General features: G+C 40.4%; 1 protein-coding gene across 1 annotated transcript; it reads left to right on the forward strand.

Annotated features, from left to right (window-relative positions):
- LOC109715877 (G-type lectin S-receptor-like serine/threonine-protein kinase At1g34300) lies at positions 21,817–25,072 on the forward strand. The gene has a single exon (XM_020241098.1). It carries the CDS (start codon positions 22,285–22,287, stop codon positions 24,751–24,753), a length of 2,469 nt encoding a protein of 822 aa, XP_020096687.1. The 5' UTR covers positions 21,817–22,284; the 3' UTR covers positions 24,754–25,072.

Below are 25,716 nucleotides of genomic sequence, written 5' to 3' on the forward strand. Positions count from 1 at the left end.
CCCGGTGTGGTTTTCGGGACTTCCGGCGAGTTACGGTAATCGGTATTGGGAAACCGATCTTCGTGAAATTGTTTGTGGGGTTGTGGATACTGTGGTTATTAGTTGTGGGTTAGATACTAACCCGGTGGACCCTCTATAGGTCCTGTCGACATTCTTTTGCAGTCAGGAGACAGACGCGACATCCGTACAGGTGGGTACTTCGATCCGACGTCGGTACAGTGGTGCACGCTTGGTGATGGTTTCTTACCCTTACTCTTCTGTTGTTACTATCGCATAGTATATTGAGCCTTGCCCCCTTGTTTATTCGTTATACACTACTCGTTGTTTGCATGCTTAGTATCCCGAGTAAAAGTAGAGCAGTTCATCTATATGCGTATCTGTTGACCTAGTTGGTCTGTTGTTGCATTCTGTATCTGTTGACCTAGTTGGTCTGTTGTTGCATTCTGTATCTGTTGACCTAGTTGGTCTGTTGTTGCATTCAGTATTTGTTGACTTAGTTGGTCGGTTGTTGCATTCCGTATCTGTTGATCTAGTTGGTTGGTTGTTGCATTCCGTATCTGTTGACCTGGTTGGTCGGTTCTCGTACTTCGTATCAGGGACTTTGTTGGTCAGTTGGACTCTGTGGACCTTGGGTCCAAGCAACACATCGACTCTCTTGTCATGTGTTTCGATCTGGTTGATCGTGGTTTGGCGTTGTACGCCCTTGTTTCTGGCTTCAGCCTAGGCATCGGCTTTAGCCGGATTTCGTTTGAGCACATCAGCATGATTTAGTCACAGCACTGTGTATTCTAGACACCAGGTTGGTTTGGCCACCAACAAGAGGTGTATGTATCCGGATAGGTCGTCGGTGACGCATGAATAAGCTCTCAGTGTCTGCTCTGTGACAGACAACGCTTGAGGTCTGCGGACTAATATGGCAGCATCAGATTGGGTATATTTGGACTTATCATCTGGTTGACGCATATAACTATAGTAGCAGTTGTCGCTTGTATATCTTCAGTTCTTTCGTTAGATTGTTTTGCTACTATAGTCTTGTTACATGTATACATTCAGTTGTTCATTACAGTAGCGGTAGTTGTATTTTCTTTCATATACATGTCTCTTTCATTCATTATTATTACTACTGTATTTTCTACTGACCCGTACTGTTGTTTAGCTCTTCCTAATCCGGTGAGTACTCCTCGCCTTCATCGGCTTGTGGTACCCACTAGGAGGGGAGACATGTTTACATGTTCTCACCTCCCCCACTATTTTTCAGGTATCGCGGGCGGTGAGGGTTGAGACGAGACGTGAGATACGTACGTAGCGGTCGATAGAGCTTCCGACCCAGGTTATTCGGTTTAGTTTCTACCCTTACTATCCTGTTGATATAGCTTAGATAGTTTGTATGGTTCAGTTTTTGGGTATTTCAGTTAACTATCATATTTTGATTTGGCTTTATGAATGTAATAAAAAGGATTCGTGGTTTTCGTAAATAAAAGGTTTTCTGCCCCTCGTGATAACGTTTTTAAAGAATAAAGGTTTCCGTGTAGGAAACAGTTTTCAAAAGGATTTTCTGTGAATTTATGTTTAAATATTGAATGTATAACTGTGATGTGAATGGTGAATGAATGATTGCATAGTCGTTTCTATATTCATTTGGTTGTGGTTGTACCTGAGTTACTTCTTGCGCTTGTGCGACGCCGTGCAAATATAGGAGAGACTCTGTCCGTGTGAACAGTGGATTTCCTGTATTTGTGGCGGATTTGGCATTCCCTGGATAACGGTTTTCAAAAAAAAAATTTCCGCGGTGTTTTTATCCTAAAGGGACCCCGGGGCGTGACAAATACTTTCTATGGACTAAGTGCATGGAGAGCGCCACTTTGCTGCATTCATTAAAAACATATTTAAAGTTTTCACCCTTTTATTGTTCACCTTTTTCGAATCCTATATACCATCGCCGGTGAGGCAAGGACTGTGGCAAATACATCGTGGAGTATTTAAACTGAGTGAGTGGTCTAAAGTGTACCCTTTTATGAAAAAAAAGACTTGTAATATTTTGAAAATTTAATAAAAGTATTAAATTTTTGAAAACTCTAAAGACAATGTTCGTAATGGTTAAATATAAAAGTATTATTTTGATACTCTGTGTATGTATATCATGTATGCTATTGTCTATATTGGTATATGTTTTTGGTTAGTGTGGATAGAAAAAATTTTGCCCATTAGCGGATCCAATTGGTGGAACACGGGGCATGACACGAGAAGTTTCCGGTGCCCGAAATATCTTTTTGGGCGTCCAAAAGTTTTGAAAAGCTGATTATTACTTCTTTTGAAACTCTAATTTATCAGAATTGATTCCAAATCAATTCTAACTCAGCCAAACTTCTCCAAATCCATTCTAATTATGTTTAACTTGACTTTTATCCGCATTTTACCTATTTAGCCAAAATTTGGTATATTTTATTAAAATTCAGCATATTACAACAACCAAAGTCCTTACTGTGGCATAAAGCTAAATAAGATTTGACGAGTTCCGAAAGCAAAATACAATTTGAAGACTCTCACTTTACTATATACTAGTTTATGGCCCGCGCTTCGGGGCGGATCGATAGTATTTCAGTCAAGCAACATATACAATTATTAAAATTTTAAAATTTAAAAAATATAATAAAAAATTCATATAGCCTTCTATACATTATAAAGCTAATTTTTTTTATTAATATTTTTTAACATTCAGTATTTGTAGAGTTAAAGTATTCTAACAACTTTACCTAAAAATTCAATCAAACTTAATAATTTTAGTAGCTATTCTATAAATAAAATTTTTATTTAAAAAGTTAAAATTGAAGGACTTATTTAAATTGCAAATATATGATGGTATTCTTATCTAATTAACATTAATTGGAGAAAGAAGAAATAATTATATGCACATGGTGTATATTAACACACTATACACCACAACTTACATTAAAGGACTAATTTCTAATATCAAAATTTAATTAAATATATATCTAAATTACAAAGTCTAATAATTTAAATATGTTTACTGAATTAAATTTTAAAATTTCTATTAAATGTTTTAAGTATGTGGTGTACGTTATTATATACATCCGGTGTAGAGAACGCTTAATAGAGTGTATTTATAATTCCAAGAAAAAGAGGAGAAATCTTTACTTGCACCTGATGTATTGTCACGCCCCGGATGGCCATGTTTTCCCCGGCACGCCAACAGACCCGCCCGCCGCATACACAAGAATTTTTCATGTACACAAAACGATAGTTGTACCTGTAATTAAATTATAGCTACAACCACAAGTACAAAGCTGCTAAACTAAAACATGTATATAAATAAAACATAATGTTCATAGTACATACAAAATCTCCGAACCAACACTAACACCTTACTCCAGCGAGTAAACCGAACATAAGGTATGTACATGAACCAAACACCTCAAAACTACCTGTGAAGGGTACTCCTCTAGTACGGCGACACAACTGGTAGGGATCTAGCTAATGACTCCCTTCCCACGGTTAGAATCAAAACAGCAGCAGGCGCAGACGAAGGCTCTGCAAAAGAGTGTCAACAACTGGGTGTGAGAACTTCTGTAAAACAGAATAGTTTTCAGTGGGTACCGTCACCGATCTCAACGGCCCACCCACTAGGTCTACAGAAATATGTACAAAGAATAGTTGGAAAAGCAGGAAAGAACTCTACAACTATATGCCACTATACTATCGCTATCTGTAGATATGAAAAAAAAATGCCTCACTCTGACCTAATCTCAATGGGGACTGCGATACGCCCGTCCCGCCTTTCGAAGCTACCTCGTCCACCACTCAGAGGGCTGCCTGTTGCGAGATCTCACTAGGGACTGTGATACACCCGTCTCGTCTGCCTAAACTACACCGTACACCACCCACTGAAATGGCCATCCAAGTAGAAAGGTTCGACAGGACTGCTGCAACTCAATACACGTCACAGCCTCAATGAGGGTAGAGAAAGGCGTCACTAACTACCACTAACCTAATCTCACACGGGCTGCCCAAACGGACCCACCCTGCCTGTATCCAGCTATGCCGTACACCACCCAAGGGGGTGGCCAGCTCAAGAACAGTCCAAACAGAAACTGCAACATCATCGCACTGAAAACCTCATTCCGGAATGACATTCGTGGGCGCGACCCAACCTAGTTTATAAGTGTCTCTACCGAGTTCATTCAGATTCTCACAGGCTGTAATCACTGTAAATAGATCAAACTAATCTAAGTCAGTGTAAATAGGTCAAACTCATCTAATCTAAGTCAGTGTAAATGGGTCAAACTGATCTAAGTCACCCAAAACTCACGTGCCCTTGGCACAATCTGATGCAAGATATAAAAATCTGGGTCCACCATCAACCCTGACGGCACCCGACGATCCAACACAGTCTAACACTACTGTAACAATACACTCGGCTCCTTAGCGCGAGCGTAAACTCAACCTACACTAACCTAAGTATCCACCTCCCACTAACAGCGGTGATACAGAAATCTGGGTCCCCCGTCAATCACGACGACCCGCGACAGTCCAAACGCTACTATACAACATGCTCGGCCCCTCAGCACGAGCGTAATGTCAGCCTATTCTAAGCTAGGTATCTTCTATGCACTAATAGTGGCGATACAAAGGTACAGCAGCTCCTGAAGCTCAATCTGGTAACTTTTCATAAAATGACAGTGTAGGTTTAATGAGTTTTCTCCTAAGTCAAATCCCAGTTCAACATAGATAATTCATCTAAAATCAATAGACTATGCTTCAAATTCAGATTTCATAAAACATGCACATCTATGAATTTGAGCTACTAAACATGATGAACAAAGCCAAGAATACATGCCGACACTCTACGTCTTATGGGGGATTTTGACGATTTCGGTAAACATTAACCAACCTCGAACGCTCGTCCAACGTCGGCAAGAAGTCGACCGGAGAAACCCGCACGCTTGCTCGACTCCAACGGCCTCCACCGGATGCAACCACGATGCGCGCACAATCCTTCAAGGACAAGTGAACAAAAACTAAGATCAAATCTCCAAAATCCCCAAAAAAACGAAGGAAAAAAGCTAGAGAGAGAAAGAGAGACACCAACCTGCATTCTCCAAGCTCCCAGCACAAAGAGATAAGGCCGGGGGTTTTGGTTGGTTTTAACGCCAACAAATGACCGAAAAGCCTACTTGCTCACTTTTCCAGCTGGAATACCGGTACCCAACTTAGATACCGGTACTCGGCCTTTCAATCTGCCGTCTCGCGCACTGGGTACCGGTACCAGCCCGATGCAGTATCGGTACTCGAGCTCGATACCGGTACTCAACAACCATGTACCGGTACTCAGCATCAAATATGTGTAACCCGAGAGCATCCATCTCTGCCATCCCACAAGGGTACCGGTACTCCTCTCAAGTACCGATACTCAACACTGAAATCCTGCACTTTGCGGATTTTAGTGTCAGAGCTCCACTCTCGCACCGCGTCGAGCCCGTTTTGCATTCAATTCGTGCCAAAACGACTCCGACTTGTCCCGACACTCTCCAAACATGTCGACAACCCTCACGACAACCCTCAGATGCTGATATCTCGCGAACAGTGAAGCACGAGGGACATTACATATGATACTATTTCGTACACCATAAAAGTATAATAATAATTGATAAAATATTTGATAATTAGTATTAAAGATTTTTGTGATGTGATAGAACTGCCAAATTATATATCTTATAGATTTTAAAATATTAATAATTAAAAAAGACTTGGTATATGTGATCTTTTAATAGACCAGGTGCATGTAATATTGTTGAAGTACAGAAGGAGAGGAAAGAGGACACGTGTTGCTCTGAAGGCTTTTGATGTGATCTAACTATCAAATTATATATTTTCTATACTATATATAAAAGCGTATAGAAATTCCGACAATGACAGACGGAATCCAAAAAGAAATAAAATAATATTCCCTACAAATGGTTATGATTAATTCAATTAATTCGTGACGTGTCAATGTTGAAGTAAATTTTTGATGAATTTTTAGTAGATTGGGATGGATCAATAGTAGAAAGGAATCTCTCATCTCCAACTTTATTTGTTTAGTGGATTAGGGCGAATCCGAAATTAGTTATCTTTTTTTTAAAATTCTTGGGCCCCCACTTACAACCTCATGGGGGGGGGGGGGGGGGGGGGAGGCTCAATCCTTTCCGAATACATTTGCATCTCCAAGCATTTTGTGTGGAAAAAGAAGCAAATTTTCTCTCCATAATTATTTCATACAAAAACAATAACACATAATTATATTTATATAATCCTCACTTTAATCTATTATTATCATTTTTATTAGATTCTTTACTTTCTTTTTATATAGCAGAATAAAATTAATTTGGGGTATATTCTATACAATATAATTGTTACAAAAAAAGACTTATTTCTAAAAGAAAGGACATGGTAAGCTCATTAGTAAAGGTTAATCGTAGACCAAATAAGATTATTGTATCAGTTTATTGTCTTTGCTAACTAAGAACATTATATATAATTGCTTGTGTTATTAAATCTTTTCTAGTCATTAACATCACTGTAGAAAGAGGTTGGTATAACAGATCTAACAATAGATCAAATCAATTATTTTTCCTTGTTACTTGTAAGCATACCCTCCTTTATTAACTTTTACAGATGAAGGGTTAGCCTAGTTTTTAGCAGAGTAAATTTTACATAATTAATTTTAATTCAAAGAATTTATTTTGATTAAAAATTATAGAGTGCTTCGTTGAGTCTAACAGAAAATCGATTTTTGCAAACTGATTTTATAAAATATGCTGGCAAAATTTTATGCTAGTTTCAAATAATAATTTTTTTACTGAATTTTATTATAAAAATTAAATACAAAATTCAATTATTTTTAAATTTTAAAAATTTTAACTTAAAATTTAAATTTTAATTTAATATCTAAATTTAAAATAATTTTAAAATTTAAAAATTAGAAATTTAATATATAGAATTTTAATTTAAAAATTAAAATTAAAATATTGGAAAAATTAAATTTAAAATCTAAAATTTGATATTTCAAATTTAAAATTTATAATCTAAAATCTCAAATTTGAAAATTAAAATTTTTAATTTTCAAATTTATGATTTGAGATTTAAAACTTAAAATATAATATCTAAATTTAAAATTTAAAACTTTAAAATTTAAAACAAAATTTTAAAATTTAAAATTTAACATTTGAACTTAAATTTAAAATTTGAATCTATATATTAGAATTCAAAATTGAGTTCAAAATCATGATCAAATTTTAAGAAGAAGATTTTAGTTGTTCCTGATTTTGGAGTCTCTAAAATCAAAAAATCGATTCTAAAAACTAATATTTTGAAAAAAAAATTTGCCAAATGCTCTATTAAAAAAGAAAAAAAATCACTTTTAGCTTTGAAATCACTTTCTAGAATCTGGCCAAACACAGCCAAAGTTGAAAAATAACCTGCCATTAAATATGTTCCGTTACTCTCTGATAAAAGTAAGAATAAATTATACCACTAGTCCCTAAATTATCATCGAGTTATATTTTGATTCTTAAATTTTAAATTCAACATCGAAGATCCTAAAGTATTAAAAAATTTTACTTAAGGTTTGTTTGGGTACTCTTCAAGACAGAAAGACAGAGAAATAATCTAATTTACAATATATTTTTTACATCGTTTGGAATAATATAAGGTGTAGGAAACTTTTTAAGAAACTAAGATCGTACCTTCTGCCATGATTTCGATTTCTGCACCCGATTTGTAGGCGGCGATTCTTGCTCGTGATTCGTCCTCGTTCGTGATCTGCAAGAAGACGGAACGTTTCGAGTCTAATTTCCTTATCCCCGGAGATGGAGCCGTCACAGACAATTGGATTGGGGTTAGACCGGGACTCCCGTATGTTACATATTTATATATAACTTGATATAAGGATGTTAAATCACGCCCGTCCATCAAGGACGTGTCCAGTTACATCCTAACCGTAAGATCTAAAATATCTTTATAGATCGACTTAAATAGATTGACCGTATCTTTATGGATCGCCTTGAATATATCACGTGGGCCACATCCAACATTCTCCCACTTGGCCTAGTGATATATTTATTACCGTATAGGCGATACAAAAACTTTATTAGGTACCAACTAAATTATACAGTCAAAATCTCCAACTTGACCAAGAAATCACAGTACTTTGATTATAGCGGTTATGCCCTAAAAGATGAACACTTCCTTCCATGTATCAAAAGTACGAATTCCTTAATCAAATAACTTTATGAGTTACAACCGTATGAATTTATTATAAGTTCAACTCAGAGTCCCACTTTAGTGCACAATAATACTTTAATGTACAAAAGATAACTTTATGCGCATATGTGCAAAAACCAAAATATATTCTTACTCAAATAAGAATAGTTTTTAAAGTCTTTATACAAGAAAAAAAATACTTAAACTGTAAATGGACTCAAGATACCCATATGATGAATATGATCCTTGAATTTGTTTGCTGGCAATGCTTTAGTCATAGGATCAGCAATCATCATCTCGGTCCCAATGTGTTGGATATCCACCTTCTTCTTGTCGTATTCTTTTACAGCAAGGTACTTTATATCGATATGTTTGCTGCGATCTGTAACTCGACTATTCTTGGTAAAGAACACTGCAGCAGAGTTGTCGCAATAAATCTTAATTGGCCTTGAGATAGAGTCGACAACTCTTAAACCTGAGATAAAATTTCTCAGCCATAAAGCTTGTGACGAAGCCTCATAGCAAGCGATGAACTCTGCCTCCATAGTGGATATAGCAACTGTATCTTGCTTAGTGCTCTTCCAAGATATAGCATGTCACGCCCCACGCCCCGCCTATTTGGTCGGGTTCGGGCACGTTAACAGACCGCCGAACAGACAGAGTCTCCCCTGTACGTCCAATGCATCGCAATCAACACAATACAAGAGGTTCCAACCAGAAACAGTATTCATTCATAGATTGCATAAGGAAGTATCAAAAACATAATACTACTAAGTTATTACAACATTCAACTTACATACATTTTTGCACATAATTTTTTTTTACACTCATCTTCCAAATACAATCCCAATTATTACAATTTATTACAACTTGATCAAAGTTTGTTCTTGTATTTAAACCTCCCAAGCTAGACCACCGACTCGGGTACTGCTATCTCGGTCTCTGGGGTAGGGCGTTATCTACGGAGCTACGCCCTTGCCTCGCGCCGCCGCGCCGCTCACGTGTGTGCCTGTAAACACCCCAAAACAACGTGGGGTGAGAACCAACTCCATGGTTCCCAGTGGGTACGGCCACCCAAGGGAAAAGCTCGATCGATATGTCTAATGAGGCCCTGCAACAAGTTAGTCCAATAACATATAACAGATATATAGCAGATATTGAACTAAGATATCCTGCCTCCCGAAATGCAATATGCAACGATCATGAAACTAGCCCAGTGGGTTAATTAATCCTACCCTGCTCATTCATTCTTTACTCTTTATTCATTATCATTCTTTACACTACGCCCATTGGCGATTCTTTATTCGTTAACATTCTTAATTACTGCTAGCCATTCTTATTCTTTGCCATAGTCATTGACAACTCATATCTAAGGTTATCTCTACCTTAGTCATCTATAGTACCCGACTCGGTCTTGAGCCAATCAACTGCGGATAATCCACGCTCTGGCTGCTCATCAGCCCCCCGCCCTCCTGATCTAGCCGTCTGGCGGCGAACGAATCGCACCTAACCCAACAATGGCCTAGGTCATGACTTAGCCACCCGGCGGCGAAATCGTCGCACAAACGCCACGACAGTGGTTCAAGTCAACTGGCGGTACAATCCTCAACCGGCTCAACCATCCGACGGCGAAATCGTCGCACACGCCACGACAATGGTTAGCCCTGGGCGGCGAAATCGTCGCACACACCCAACACCACTTTGGGTGTATCCTATTGCCACTCTCGGCGCATTCTTTTAGCTTTGGGATTCCGGAATCCATTTCACACAACTCGAGGGTTGGTCTTAACCCTAAGGAGTTGACCTATCTAGGTCCAAGCCTTTACTCAACCTAAGTTAATACTTTAGGTTCATTGTTACCATACTCATAGCCTAGGTTATTAACTCTAGGTTCATTACCTTTGCTCACCTAGGTTCATGTGATTCTAGATTCATTATCTTTATTTCACAACCTATGTTCTCTAACATTAGGTTTAATGCCATTCTTATTTAACCTATGTTCATCGACACTAGGTTCATTGTTTCTCTTGTCCAACCTATATTTACTAACATTAGGTTCTTGCCGCATTTGTTCAACCTATATTCTTGACTCAAGGTTCGATGCCACTCGATCTATAGGTGCATTTATGTCCCAATAGGTGTTCTACATCACTGTTTCCATTTTTGAGTTCTCTACTCATCCTAGAGTTATCAAATAAGTTCACAAACATATATAGTCTCACAATGCTAATCATGCATTTACAATCTCACAATGCTAATCATGTTTTTTATATATTGTACTTACATGCATTCGTGATCTCTATATCATTTTATATGCATCTACTTTAGCATCTACATCATAGCGTTATTCTCATGCAATACTTAGCATTTTGCATTATACTATCAACATGCATGAACTATCATTGACTACATGCATTATCCACATACCTCATTTACACTTATATGCATCAATAGGAATTCTTACTATTTCTTAGACATAAGGGCGACCTAGTCGCTTCGATAAACACAACCCACCTTGACTTGAGCTCCGATTGCTTGCAGTCACTTACAATTGGCCTCCCGCGGCAACCGTTGCCCGGTTTGGCCCGAACTCTTGCGCGACTTAGCGAACGATCTCCGAACCGCGATCCGTCTTTTCCGGAGTTTATTCCTTGACTCCAAGATGCTCCAGTTTCGATCTCACGATTTTTAGGCGTCTATTCCGCGTGCTGTGGCCATTTGTATGACAAAACACTATTTTGTTAATAACTTCGCGTACACTTGACGAATGGTCAAACCGACTTCGCCAACGCGTTCGTTAGGTCCCCAATTAGGTTTCCAAGTAGTCAAAATAGATCAAAACTCCATATAAGCAAAACCCCTCTTTGGGATGCCCTAATGTGACATATGCTCAATACTCCGGATTTGATCTATAAAACAAGTAAAAGAGAGCTTGTTTAACATCTAGGAGCTCAACTAGGAGCATTCGAACCATTTCTAGGGTGTTTAGAACAAACTCTAGAAATCCACCATTAGAGCATCATGAGAAAATCATGGACTTCATGGTGTTCTAGGTCTCTACATGGTTCTAAACATGTGAGAAGCTCCAAAACTCTAAGTATTAGGGTATAAAACCAAACCCTAACCCTAATCCTACCATGAGAGGAGGCAAAAAGCTTACCTCACAAGGTTGCTCCAAGCAGGAGGAAGATGAAGATGAAGGTAAGCTCTTTCTTCTCCTTCCTTGTCTTCTTTTCCTTTCTTCTCTGCTCTTTTTCCTTCTCTTTTCTTCTTTTTCTTCCCCTCCCTTGCAACCGGTTGAGAGAGAGGGAGAGACACGAGAGAGGGAGAGAGAGGGTGAGCTGCTGCAGGGAGAGAGGGCTTGGGTTATTTGTTAGTAGGTAACAATTGCAAATAAACCCCCCAAACATTCATATTTGCAGCAGACTAATTTTTGCTGTCGAGTCCATAGCGTACCGGTACACGAGCTGGTGTCACCGGTACACGACTCGCTCAACAGCCAAACCCGAGAGCCATCTTCTCAGATTTTACACTGCGTACCGGTACACGAAATCCTGTCACCGGTACACAGCCTTTTTCCAGCTCAAACCCGATAGCTTTCTCCCTCGGTCAGCAATGGTTGTACCGGTACAGCCATCACATGGTACCGGTACACAAGCTCCAGATTTCTATTTTTTGCGTCTTTTTGACTCTATTTAGCTCCCATTATTGCTAAAACCTCTCTAACTCTTTTAGAACTCATGTTTAACCATTCCAACCTTGTCGGAGTGTAAATTGGAGCTTGTCCATTCATCTCATTCGCATGCTTTAGCCAATTTGACTAAGGTCCAACATATCCCACCTATATTTCGGTATGTTACATAGCACCTTGAGCAAGTAAGAGAATATATCATGATGTGGATTTTCTAGAATCCACGCATCCGGCACAATCAGAGTTCGAATACCCAACCATCTCAAGATGGTCAGAATGTCTGTAGGTGAGCATATAATCCTTTGTTTCTTGTAAATATCTCATAACCTTCTTTGCAGCTTTCCAATGATCAAGACCAGGGTTGCTTTGGTATCTACCCAACATCCCTACTGCATGAGCTATATCAGGTCTGGTACAGATTTGCGCATACATCAAACTCCCTATTATAGAGGCATAGGGTATGCTCTTCATATGTTCTCGTTCTAAATCATTCTGAGGACACTGTTTCTGATTGAACATGTCACCTTTTATAATAGGCGCAGCTGTAGGTGCACAATTTGCCATATTAAATCTTTCTAGAACTCTTTCGATGTAGGCTTTCTAAGATAGACCCAAAATTCTTTGAGATCTATTTCTGTGAATCTTTATGCCAATGACATAAGAAGCTTCACCCATATCCTTCATCTCAAAATTCTTAGAAAGAAAAACTTTAGTCTCTTTAAGTAAATTCAAATCACTATTTGCAAGCAGAATATCATCCACATACAGAACTAAGAAAATATACTTATTCCCACTAACTTTAAGGTATATGCATTGGTCCACAATATTTTCTACGAAACTGAATGTAGTAATTACATTATGGAACTTGATATACCACTGACGGGAAGCCTGTTTAAGTCCGTATATAGATTTCTTTAGTCTACAAACAAGGTGATTACTATCATCTGTGCTAAAACCTTCGGGCTGTTGCATATAAACTATCTCCTCTATATCCCCATTTAGAAATGTCGTTTTCACATCTATCTGATGTAGCTCTAAATCGAAATGAGCTACCAAAACCATAATAATTCTTAATGAATCCTTCTTTGATATTGAAGAGAAGGTTTCATGATAATCAATGCCTTCCTTTTGAGTGAAACCTTTGGCAACAAGTCTGACTTTATATCGTTCTTTGTTACCTGAAGAGTCCCTTTTGATCTTGAAAACCCATTTACAGCGAATGGCTTTGACTCCTTGTGGTAACTCAGCGAGATCCCAAACTTTGTTATCCGTCATAGATTTCATCTCTTCTTCCATGGCATCATACCATAGTAAGGATTTATCTCCCTGTATGGCTTCTGAAAACGTCCATGGGTCTTTATGGTGTCCAACATCAAAGTCAGACTCCTGAAGATAGACTACATAACCATCAGGAATCGCCGGTCTCCTTTGTCTTGAGGATCTTCTTAAGCCAACCTCTTCCTGCAGATTTTTATTATTCTGTGCAGCTGGCTCTATAATTATCTGTTCCTCTTGGGACAGATCTTTATGGGGAGGTTCAACTGATTCAGCATTTTCATGCTCTAAAATTAGTTGATCTCCATTATGGTCAAATTGACCTCCTGGAAGAACAATTAGATTATTATCTGTTGATGGATAACCAGTTGAATCCCTTATTTCCTCAAAATCCATCTTTTGAGAAACAACACTCCCACTAGCTTCAGAATCCTCAAGAAATTTAGCATTCCTGGCCTCAACTATCTTGGATGGGTGATTTGGATTGTAACGACCCAGCCCACTAGCAACAATAACTCGTCACTAGCAACAATAACTCGTTGGGCCCAAACCAACAGCCCAAAATGCTTAAGCCCAGTTATTATTACTAGTGTCTAAGTCTCTTATAAACCCAATGACAATCCCATTCCTATCCGATGTGGGATTATTGGGGTGTCACAAACTCCCCCCGTTAAGGCCCTGACGTCCTCGTCAGTCCAAACACACACACAGCCCAAGATCACCAGGCGATGTGAGACTCGTCTCGCTAGCCCGTCATCCAGACCCTGGCTCAGCCGAGACTCGCCACACATGTCCAGCTGGTGAACCGGCTCTGATACCAAATGTAACGACCCAGCCCACTAGCAATAATAACTCGTTGGGCCCAACCACCGGCCCAAAATGCTTAAGCCCAGTTATTATTACTAGTGTCTAAGTCTCTTATAAACCCAATGACAACCCCATTCCCATCCGATGTGGGATTATTGGGGTGTCACAGACTCCCCCCGTTAAGGCCCTGACGTCCTCGTCAGTCCAAACACACACACAGCCCAAGATCACCAGGCGATGTGAGACTCGTCTCGCTAGCCCGTCATCCAGACCCTGGCTCAGCCGAGACTCGCCACACATGTCCAGCTGGTGAACCGGCTCTGATACCAAATGTAACGACCCAGCCCACTAGCAATAATAACTCGTTGGGCCAAACAACCGGCCCAAAATGCTTAAGCCCAGTTAAGAGTTTAGCCCTATTATATCTTATATATAGGACTATCTAGGGTCTCACAATCTCCCCCCCTTTAAGCCCTGACGTCCTCGTCAGGCTCAGACTCACAAGTACCAGGCGATGAGTAGTGGGACGAGACGTGAGGTATGTGTGTAGCGGTCGATAGAGCTTCCGACCCAGGTTATTTCGATTTAGTTATTACCCTTATTATTTCTGTTGATTTATAGCTTAGTCGGTTTACATGGTTCAGTTTTGTGTTATTATCTGAATATCTGAGTTTTCAGTTGGTTTTGGAATGTAATAAAGGATTGTGTTTTCTTGAAATAAAAATAGTTTTCTACCCCTCGTGGTAGCGTTTTAAAAAGACAAAAGTTTCCGTGTAGGGAACAGTTTTTAAAGGGTTTTCTGTGATTTTGTATCTTAGTATTTAAAAACCTGTTTCTGTGGTTGGAAATATTTTAACTGATAGATGTGAATTTATGTTTAAATATTGAATGGAAAAATGTGAATCTGTGGTGAATGGTGTATGAATATATAACTGTGGTTATTTGTATGTTCATCTGGTTGTGGTTGTATCATGTTTGAACTCTTGTACTTGTGCGACGCCGTGCAAATACAGGGGAGACTCTGTCCGTGTGAACAGTGGATCTCCTGTATTTGTGGCGGATCTGGCATACCCTGGGGTCAGGTTTTCAAAAAAAAAAAATTCAGACGCTTTTCCGCTATGCTTTAAACTAAAAAGGGACCCTGGGGAGTGACAGACGCTGGGGTGGCGGCGACCGGCGGGGAGGGTAGCCGAGGGTGCGGGGACAGCAGCGGAAGCGGGCTCAGGCGGCGGCGGCCCGCGGGGAGGCCGCACGCAGGCCTAGGTCTGGGCTCGGCCTAGGAAGCAGCAGGCGGCCAGCTGAGGTGCGGCGGCGCTCGGCGACGGCGGCGGCCGACTGGGAGGCTTCGATGAAGTCGGGGCGACGCCGGCATGGTGCAGGGAGGCCGCTGCAGCCTCAGCCTGGGCTCTAACCTGAGAAGAAAAGAGAGAGATGGAGGGAGAGATGGAGAGAGAGGAAGAAAGGTGGCTGCGGCGGCGGTGGCCGGCCGGAGCTCGGTCGGCGGCGGTCAGGGGGCGTGCAGCTAGGGCAGGGGAGCAGGGTAAAGGTGGCTGGGGGCGCAGGGAGAACTAGGGTTAGGGTTTCCACGAAGCCCTAGGTTAAACAATAACTCGTTGGGCCCAAACCAACAGCCCAAAATGCTTAAGCCCAGTTATTATTACTAGTGTCTAAGTCTCTTATAAACCCAATGACAACCCCATTCCCATCCGATGTGGGATTATTGGGGTGTCACATGGATAATAGAACCTAAATCCTTTGGAGTTTACCGCATAGCCAATGAAATATCCACTGACTGTTCGAGGGTCCAATTTCTTTATGTGTGGATTATAAACCCTCACCTCAGCTGGACATCCCCATACATGCAGGTGATTTAAACTAGGTTCCACCCTTTCCATAACTCAAAAGGAGTTTTGGAAATAGCTTTCGATGGAATCCTATTTAAAACATACACCGCTGTCTTTAGTGCTTCACTCTAAAGAGAAAATGGAAGACAAGAGCTACTAATCATGCTCCTTACCATGTCCATAAGTGTTCTATTCCTCCTTTCGGCAATGCCATTTTGCTGAGGCGTGCCAGGCATCGTATACTGTGCAATGATGCCTTCACCTTCGAGGAATTGAGCGAATGGACCGGCCATTTGACCTTTATCCGTATGTCTTCCATAATACTCACCCCCTCTGTCGGACCTTACAATTTTGATTTTCCTATCCAATTGTTTCTCTACCTCAACCTTATAAGCTTTAAAAACATCAAGAGCCTCAGCTTTTTCAAATAAGAGATAGAGATACATATATCTTGAATGGTCATCAATAAATGAGATAAAATATCTCTGACCATTGAAACAAGAAGTAGGAAAAGGTCCACAGATATGTATGTATGATCTCAAAATTTCAGAACTCCTTCTGGCACCTTTAATGGTATTTGTGTTAGTATACTTTCCCTTTATGCATTCCACGCAAGTACCAAAATCGGTAAAGTCGAGATCTTGTAAGATCTTTTCTTTTGCTAATCTCTTTATTCTCTCTAAAGAGATATGAGCTAAATGCTTGTGCCATAAATAGGAGGAGTTTTCTTTAATAATGTTCCTTTTAACACCAATGTCATGATCAACATTAAAATTATTTTCAAAAGATTGACTCAAATTAAATTTGTACAAATCATCTACCAAACAACCATTGCCAACAATAACATTATCGGAGAACATAGTAAAAAATTCATTTTCAAATAAAAATTTGAAACCTTTATTTCTCAATTTAGAAACAGAAACTAAATTTCTAGAAAATTTAGAAACATAAAAAGTATCCTCAAGTTCAAGTACAAAACCAGTTTTAAGTTCTAAAATAAACTTTCCTACGGTTTTAACTTGAGATTTATTTCCTTCTCCACTAATTAAAATCTTTTCATTTGGCTTTAACATAGTTAGGTTGTGAAAACCTTGCATGATATTTGAAATATGTACAATAGTTCCAAAGTCAATCCACCATGTGTTTTTAGGAACATTAACTAAATAAGATTCATAACAAATATATATAGTTTCAATACTTTTCTTTTCGAGTCAATCTTTATTGGAGCTGACAAACTGCTCCTCAATAGCCTTTGGGTAATCCTTGCCTTTATCACATTCTCGAATCGATCCCTTTATACTTGTTGATACTCTAGACTTTATGAGCATTAAACTTAAGCGGTTAGATCGCTCTCACTTTTCCTGCGCGGATTCCTGCTGTGGAGTTATTGGCCCCACTATCTTAGGCGGTTGCTCAGCAAAGCCAAGTCTAAATCGAAGTAAAAGAAATAATTTCTTTCCAATAAGAATAATTGTCCTCAAGTATAGGAATACGAGAAACATCATTAAGAGATGCAGTAGAGGAAGAAGCTGCAAAAATAAAGAAAATATTGAACTTTATCGCCTACTATAAGATAATAATCTTTAGATTAGATAAATTCTACCTTTCTGTGGGCAGATGCGCTATACGCATAGAATTTATTTACTTTAATAATAAGTCTAGCAGAAAACTAATTTTTAAATAACAAGATTTCTGTACCTGTGGGCATAAGAAAACTCGCTATTTAAAATTTAATCTACTATCTTATTCTAGTCAAAATTAAGAAATTATTTTATTTGACTGTAATAAATAGTCAAACTTTAATTCAATATCACTAATAGCTTATATATTTTTCATTATCTATAGAATGTTGTGGCTACTCCTGAGCATAATGAAAAATACAAATAACCTTATTTGACATTGAATGACTATTTAAAATAAATTGGGAATCAATATAAATTTTTGGGAAACTTTAATTCAATACCATCTTATAAAAATACCATAAGTAATCATATACCATGACTAAAATGCTGTGGCTACTCCTAGACATAGTTGATCTCACAAGTCCGTATATGATATTAATGACCGAAAATTTCATATTATTCTAAAACGCAGCGAAAAAATAATAAAAGTCTTGAATAATTTTTTTAACAACCTTATGTGACTCAAAAATTATAAACTGTATGAAGTCTATATTCTCTAACTCTAAAATTTTCATGATCACCTTATATATGTTTAGAGTAATAATACAAAAATATACTGTAAAATATTAAACTAAACATATTACTTTATATCATGAATAAACAAACGAGTAGAACAGAAATTATATATAACAAATACCAAAAGTTATATATAATTTTAATATATAGACTTCTTCATAAATAAGTCACGTTAGAAAATTATTAACCAAAACTATAATATATATATATCTCTATAATCTTTTCATTAAAAATAAATAAATAAATAAATTTTATTGTGTCGATGTTTGATCACCACCCAGGCAGCTCCTAATGGGGCTTGGTTTGACTGCCACTTAGGCAGCCCCATTAGTACATTACGGGCTACCTAGTGCGGTCCTTTGTGGGCCGTGCCTTGTGCGCCCGGGTGGCGTGGTGGTGCGAGTTCGCCACGCCGCCCCATCGTCCTTCCTCTTTTTTTTTTTCTTTTTTTTTTTTTTTGCTTCTTGATCGCTCAATGCGATTGGGCCGGTGATGCCATTCTTCCGAACGCCGGTCTCGATTGAGATCGGCCGACGTTACTATTAACGCAAACCATTGACGATTTATTTATTTATTTTCTTTAATGAAAAGAAAACCAAACGAAATCTGAAAAGAAACGAAAATCCGGCAAAAAGTTTAGCTCTGATACCACATGTAGGAAACTTTATAAGAAACTAAGATCGTACCTTCTGCCATTATTTCGATTTCTGTACCCGATTTGTAGGTGGCGATTCTTACTCGTGGTTCGTCCTCGTTCGTGATCTGCAAGAACACGGGACGTTTCGAGTCTAATTTCCTTATCCCTGGAGATGGAGCTGTCACAGACAATAGGATTAGGGTTAGACCGGAACTCCCGTATGTTATATATTTATATATAACTTGATATAAAGATGTTAAATCACGTCCGTCCATCAAGGACGTGTCCAGATACATCCTAACCGTAAGATCTAAAATATCTTTATAAATCGACTTAAATTGATTGACTGTATCTTTATAGATCGCCTTGAATATATCACGTAGGCCACATCCAATATAAGGGGCCTATATGGATAAGTTTTGGAATTGTAAAAGAAACAGAATAATGAATTCAAAACGGAGGTTTTTTGGAGGAGAAAAAAGAGCATGGATTATTATTATTATTATTATTATTATTTCATAGAACTTATCCCACCTCTTTTCTTCTTACTCCCTGCATTCTCCACCACCTCCTCCTAGACTCCACCGTTGATACTTATGAGCTCTCTCACTCCGTTAATCGAGCACCCCTCCACCTCCCGGCGTCTCCACTGCCCTTCGACCTGCTACTCTTCTTCTTTTACCTTTGCTATCTTTCTTCGAGATTGTGACGTTTTTCCTCGTCGTCGATTGTTGCTGCCGCTCATAAACGCTTTTGCTCCGAATACAGGTGAATTTTTCATATTAATTGGATTGCCACAGCAGAGGGTGATGAAGAAGGCGGAAGGGATGGGGAGATAAGTGGGTTTAAGCAAGTAGGAGAAGATGATAGGGATAAATTTGAGTAAGGCGAAAGTGATGGGAAGGGATTTTTCTTTACATCAAATTATTTTTTTTTTTCAGAATTGAATCAAACACTAAAAATAGAGTAAAATATTATAGAATTTTAAGATTTTTGTACCAACATATTACAACAATGATATAAAATTTTATTTTAAATTCCTGTTTGGCCCTTAGCTCTTATGCATATTTAAGATTAGATGGTCAATCGTCACCAACACCCGTTCATTTTTCTACATTATTGTAACATACATTATGAATCAGTTTTCTACCTCAAACAACAATTTTTACTACTATATAAGGACTAAATTAAACATTATTGAAAATTTAGAAACTAAAATGTAGCATAATTTAAAGTTTAGGATTTCAAGCTATGAATTTTTAAATCTAAGGGCTGAAATAAAACTTGAATTAATAACAGTGAAATCTATCCGTAAAGATACAGTTGATTCGTATCGTAAAAGATTATTTGAAATACGACGTATTCCATGTTTGATTCAGAGAATAATGCTCTTTTGAAACGTTGAAAATATCAAAATAACGGGCCTGGTCGAAAACCCGTCAACCACTCTGTGGTTTTCAAACCCCACAAGAAATCCTACTCTCGTAAACTCATTTTACATCAAGAAAAGTTTATAAAAAATTAATTCTTAACCACTAAACAAGTCTACAAAAACACGGAGAAAACTGCGTTAAATCTTTTTTCTTCTTTTTTTTGACAAAAGTTTCCACCTCCCATTTTTGACCAAGCCGTTCCGTTCGACTTGGCCGTGCCACAGTCCAAGTCGCAGGGTCAATGTCGGGTCCGCATCAGTGGGACCACTCGGGCCCCACTCACTCGCACAATCCACCGTTCATTCGACGATCCGCTTGATCGCATCGAACGGCCTTTATCTCCTAGCGTCCTCTAGCCGCCAGAGTCAACAAAATGTTCTTCTATGCGGTGGAGACTGTAAAGTACTCCTCCGAACTATGACGTGGCGGTACGTAATTGGTTATTGTAGTTTTAGCATGTGTTTCGAAATTTTAGAAGGTATGTATTTATTTACATATCCATTAGAATTTTGCCACGTTTCAATTGTACCATATATGTACAACTTTCTTAAGTTGGATCTCGTATAGAACGTGCTCTAGCTGGCGCACTACAGTATCAGTCGCAGCAATAGTTGAGTGGACCAGGTTCATCGGGTAAGCACATTGACTGTGCGTTTTCAATTTAAATCATATTGTTAAATATATAACTGAAGATGTAAATTAAGTTTTTTTATTTATCAATTGCTGGCCGTCTTTGAAAGTTGAAGCTCCATTAGCTTAAAATCTATTCAAAAAAATTGAATTCAGCAAAAGCCCCATTCGATTTATCGAATGCTCTAATTTAATTGATAAATTATATAATACAAAATCAAAGGGGTAAAAATTGAAAATAGTTGTTTAAATTTTTTGAAGAGGTGAATATATATATATATATATATATATATATTTTGAGAGATAGGTAGTTAGTTTATTTTATTTAAAAATAAAATTAGTTAGAAATGTGAATCAACTAGAATTCGAACTTAAGTCTCGGATACCAACTACCAAACCCTTTGCCACTTACTCTAAGGACAATCAATAATATATGTAATATTTTTGTTTAAATATAACTTATTGTCGAAGGAATTTTTGTAAATTTCTGAAGAGTAATGTTAATATGTAAAAATATCACTTATAACACTAATTTTATTGATGAGTTGTATGAAAATAGTGTTTCTAATATATAAATAGGTAACAAAGGAGAAAATACTTATGCACAGAAGATTATAGCACTTGACAAGAAAAATTAAAATGCAAAAATATGTCAAATTTATTTGATCTATAGTTTATTTCGAAATGACTTTCGAATCTTTAAAGGTTTAAATCTTATTTATCTATTTTTAAAAAAATTTATTAGATTTGAAATATTTGATGACTATTTTATTTTAAAATTTGGATGCATTATTTATTTTAACAACTTTATAAAAGCATATTAATATGTTCTATATTATTATATTTTTAATTAAAAACAACTAGTGTGCCCGAATTTTATCTCTAAGTAGCCATCAAATAGCTCAAAAGAAATTAATGACCAGAAAAATTAAATATTAAAATTAAGAATTTCAAAGCTGGATAATTGAGTCAGAAAAGGTGTGAGCTCAGCAAATTTCATTCCATACATATTTTTTTCTTTTCTTTTTTTTTTCCGCCTACAATTATGACATCCGGAAGCGCACAGCTGCAGATGCACCGGGTGCAAGAATGAGTTTCCCAATTGTTGGTCCATTTCCGACCTCGTCGTCGGAGGGGGAGAAAGAGAGAAAGAGGACTATCTACTTCGTCTGCTCTCCTCCGTTTTCTCAGCCATTTTCGCTCTACGTTCTTACTCCTCGATCCCTCAGCACTACTACATATAAACGTGAGAGAATATCATAAAAATTAGAAGAGCCGAGAGCCGAGAGCCGAGAGAGAGAGAGGTTTTTCTTCTCCTAGCCGGTTCTTCTCTGCTCTCCTCTACCCCTCTCTCTCGCTTTCTCTGTTTCTTTACTCCCCAATCCTCTTTAGAGGGAGATAGCGCGCGCGATCCGTGTGTCTGTGTGTACCTTCGCTGGACCGAAAATGGCGAAATCCTTTCGCCAGTAGTTAAAAGCGGCACCTTAATTCGCTCGGCTCCAAATTAAAGATGGCACCTCTACTGCCGCCGACGCTGCTGCTAGTCCTCCGGCTCCTAGTCCTCCTCTTGTTCTCCAACGCGGGCGGCGCCGGCGCCATCCCTTTGGGATCCGTGCTCACCCCGTCCAATTCGTCGTCGTCGTCGTCGTCGTCCTGGTCGTCCCCGAACGGCACGTTCTCCGTCCGCTTCGTGCCCTCGCCGTCCCACCCCTCCCTCTTCCTGGCGTCCATCGTCTTCTCGGGCGGCCTCCCCGTCTGGTCCGCCGGCGGCGCCTCCGCCGCCGTCGACTCGTCCGCGTCCCTCAGCCTCCTCCCCGACGGCGACCTCCGCCTCCTCAACGGCTCCGGCGCCCTCGTCTGGAGCTCCAACACCTCCTCCCTCAGCGTCTCCTCCGCCGCCCTCCTCGACTCCGGCAACCTCGTCCTGCAGAACGCCTCCGACTCGCCTCTCTGGCAGTCCTTCGAGAACCCCACCGACACCCTCGTCCAGTCCCAGAACTTCACCTCCGCCGCCTCCCTCGTCTCCGGCCCCTACTCCTTCTCCCTCCTCCGCAGCTCCGGCAACCTCACCCTCCGCTGGAACGGCACCGTCGTCTACTTCAACGAGGGCTACAACGCCTCCTTCACCGCCAACCGCACCCTCTCGTCCCCGACCCTCTTCCTGCAGTCCAACGGCATCCTCTCCCTCGCCGACGCCGCCCTCGGCTCCTCCCCCGTCGTCGTCGCCTACAGCAGCAACTACGGCGAGAGCGGCATCACGCTCCGCTTCGTCCGCCTCGACCCGGACGGCAACCTCCGCGTCTACAGCGTCTCCGGCGGCAGCTCCGCCCCCACCGAGCAGTGGTCCGCCGTCGCCGACCAGTGCGAGGTCTTCGCCTACTGCGGCAACATGGGCGTCTGCTCCGCGGACCCCGCCGACCCCCGCCAGGGCTGCCGGCCCCGCACCCCGCTCGATGACTGCCGGGCCAACTGGACGATGCTGGAGCTGGAGAACACCCGCTTCCTGACCTACCCGCCCGACGTCGCCACCGAGCAGTTCTTCATCGGGATCACGGCGTGCCGCCAGAACTGCCTCTCCGGCCAGTCCTGCCTCGCGTCCACCGCCCTCGCCGACGGCTCCGGCTTCTGCTACATCGTCGTCGACTTCGTCAGCGGCTACCACTCCGCCGCCCTCCCCAGCACCTCCTACGTCAAGGTCTGCGCCCCCGAGGAGCCCAACCCCCCGCCGGGCGCTCTCGCCGGCGCCCAGCCGGGAACCTCCAAGCTCCGCGCCTGGATCGTGGTCGTCGCGGTCCTATGTACTCTGCTGGCGTTGGTGTTCTGCGAGTCCGCCCTGTGGTGGTTCTTCTGCCGGAACAGCCCCAAGTACGGGCCGGCGTCGGCTCAGTACGCCCTCCTCGAATACGCCTCCGGCGCCCCGGTCCAATTCTCGTACCGGGAGCTCGACCGGTCCACCAAGGGCTTCAAGGAGAGGCTCGGCGCCGGAGGGTTTGGTTCGGTGTACCGCGGCACCCTCGCGAACCGGACCGTCGTCGCCGTGAAGCAGCTCGAGGGGATCGAGCAGGGCGAGAAGCAGTTCCGGATGGAGGTGGCCACCATCAGCAGCACCCACCACCTGAATCTCGTCCGCCTCATCGGCTTCTGCTCGGAGGGGCGGCACCGCCTGCTCGTCTACGAGTTCATGAAGAACGGCTCGCTCGACCGCTTCATCTTCTCCGAGCAGCAGTCGTCCTCGTCGTCGTCCTCCTCCTCCTCGGAGAATCTGCCCTGGAAGACCCGATTCAGCATCGCCGTTGGAACGGCCCGCGGGATCACTTACTTGCACGAGGAGTGCCGCGACTGCATCATCCACTGTGATATCAAGCCCGAGAACATCCTTCTCGATGACAATTTCAGTGCCAAGGTGTCCGATTTCGGACTCGCGAAGCTCTTACACCCCAAGGATCACCGGCACCGGACTCTCACCAGTGTTAGGGGGACCAGGGGCTACTTAGCCCCCGAGTGGCTGGCGAATCTCCCAATCACGTCTAAATCTGATGTGTATAGCTACGGAATGGTGTTGCTCGAGATCGTAAGTGGGCGAAGGAACTTCGACATGTCGGAAGAGACTGGAAGGAAGAAATTCTCAGTGTTCGCGTACGAAGAATTTGAGAAAGGGAATTTGAGGAGTGTGCTTGATAAGAAGATCTATAATGAGGAGATTGATATGGGGCAAGTGGAGAGGGCAGTGATGACGAGCTTTTGGTGCATCCAAGAGCAGCCGTCGCTGCGGCCGTCGATGAGTAGAGTGGTGCAAATGCTGGAAGGGGTGATGGAGATTGAAGTGCCGCCCGCGCCAAAGGTCACGGACAGTTTGAGCCCGATTCCGTATTCGTCGAGCTCGGTTCAAGCTGCCGAAGGATCGTTGTCGATTTCCATGAAGAGGAGTGCTGAGAAACCTTCCTTGTCACTTATCTCTTCAGAACAATCCTCGGCATAAATACATTCCAGAGGATGTTAAAATATGTCCTCTGTAAGTGTTTACTAGAGCAAAATTTCTTTGTATACATGTTATAATTTATGTTAATAAATATGAGAATGAGCTTATATATTGGAGCATTTAGAAATAGTACATTCATCTAAATTGGATGATTTGAATGTATACTGGCAATGGATAATTTGAATGTGTTTTGCCAAGGCCTCATCCTGTTAAATCTATTAGTACCTTATTTTATCTTTTTTGTTTCTGTTTTCCCCTAAAAAGGAGTCCTTTGTTTTTCTACTTGCTCTTTGGTTGTTAGGCAGGATTGATTACCGCATGCTAATTAATTGTTGAAGTGTCAAAATTATGGAAACCCTAATTTTTGCGTGTCTAATGAATGATGCCATGGAAGATGCTTTGTTTCTTGAAATATGTTACAGTAAGCTTATCTTTGTCTATTTTATCGAAGAAAAAGACGGGTCATATCTGAGTATTTCTATTTACAAGAAATGTTAGCATTAAGATGGGTTTAGGTTAAAATGGGTGTGGATGTGTACATTTCTCTTTGAGCCTTGTAGAGGAATAGGATGATACAGAAAGGGGAATGATATTGATGAGAGTTGTGGCTAATTAAATGTGATATTAATATTGCCGCCTTGTTTGGCTTGATTCAATGCACCAAATAATGAGCTTTTCGATGATTGTTATTGTTGGTTATCTTGTAAATTCATCTTTTTCCATTTAAAGTTAATAGTTTGTTCTTCTATTATTATTGAAAACACCTTATATGTTGTAAACCATCTGCTATCCAGTGGCGCATTTTGTTGCATAGAATTCCACATAATGTTGCAAGTAATCTGCCATTCACTGATGCATTTAATTGCAGATTATTTTCTTTTAAATTAAAGAAAAAGGGTGAAGCATATGACCTAAGCTTTTGGAATGTTGATAGCAGCTTGTTCGTAAGTTCAAAATCAATCA

Source organism: Ananas comosus, linkage group 1 (genome assembly GCF_001540865.1).
Source record: "Ananas comosus cultivar F153 linkage group 1, ASM154086v1, whole genome shotgun sequence".
Lineage (NCBI taxonomy): Eukaryota > Viridiplantae > Streptophyta > Magnoliopsida > Poales > Bromeliaceae > Ananas > Ananas comosus.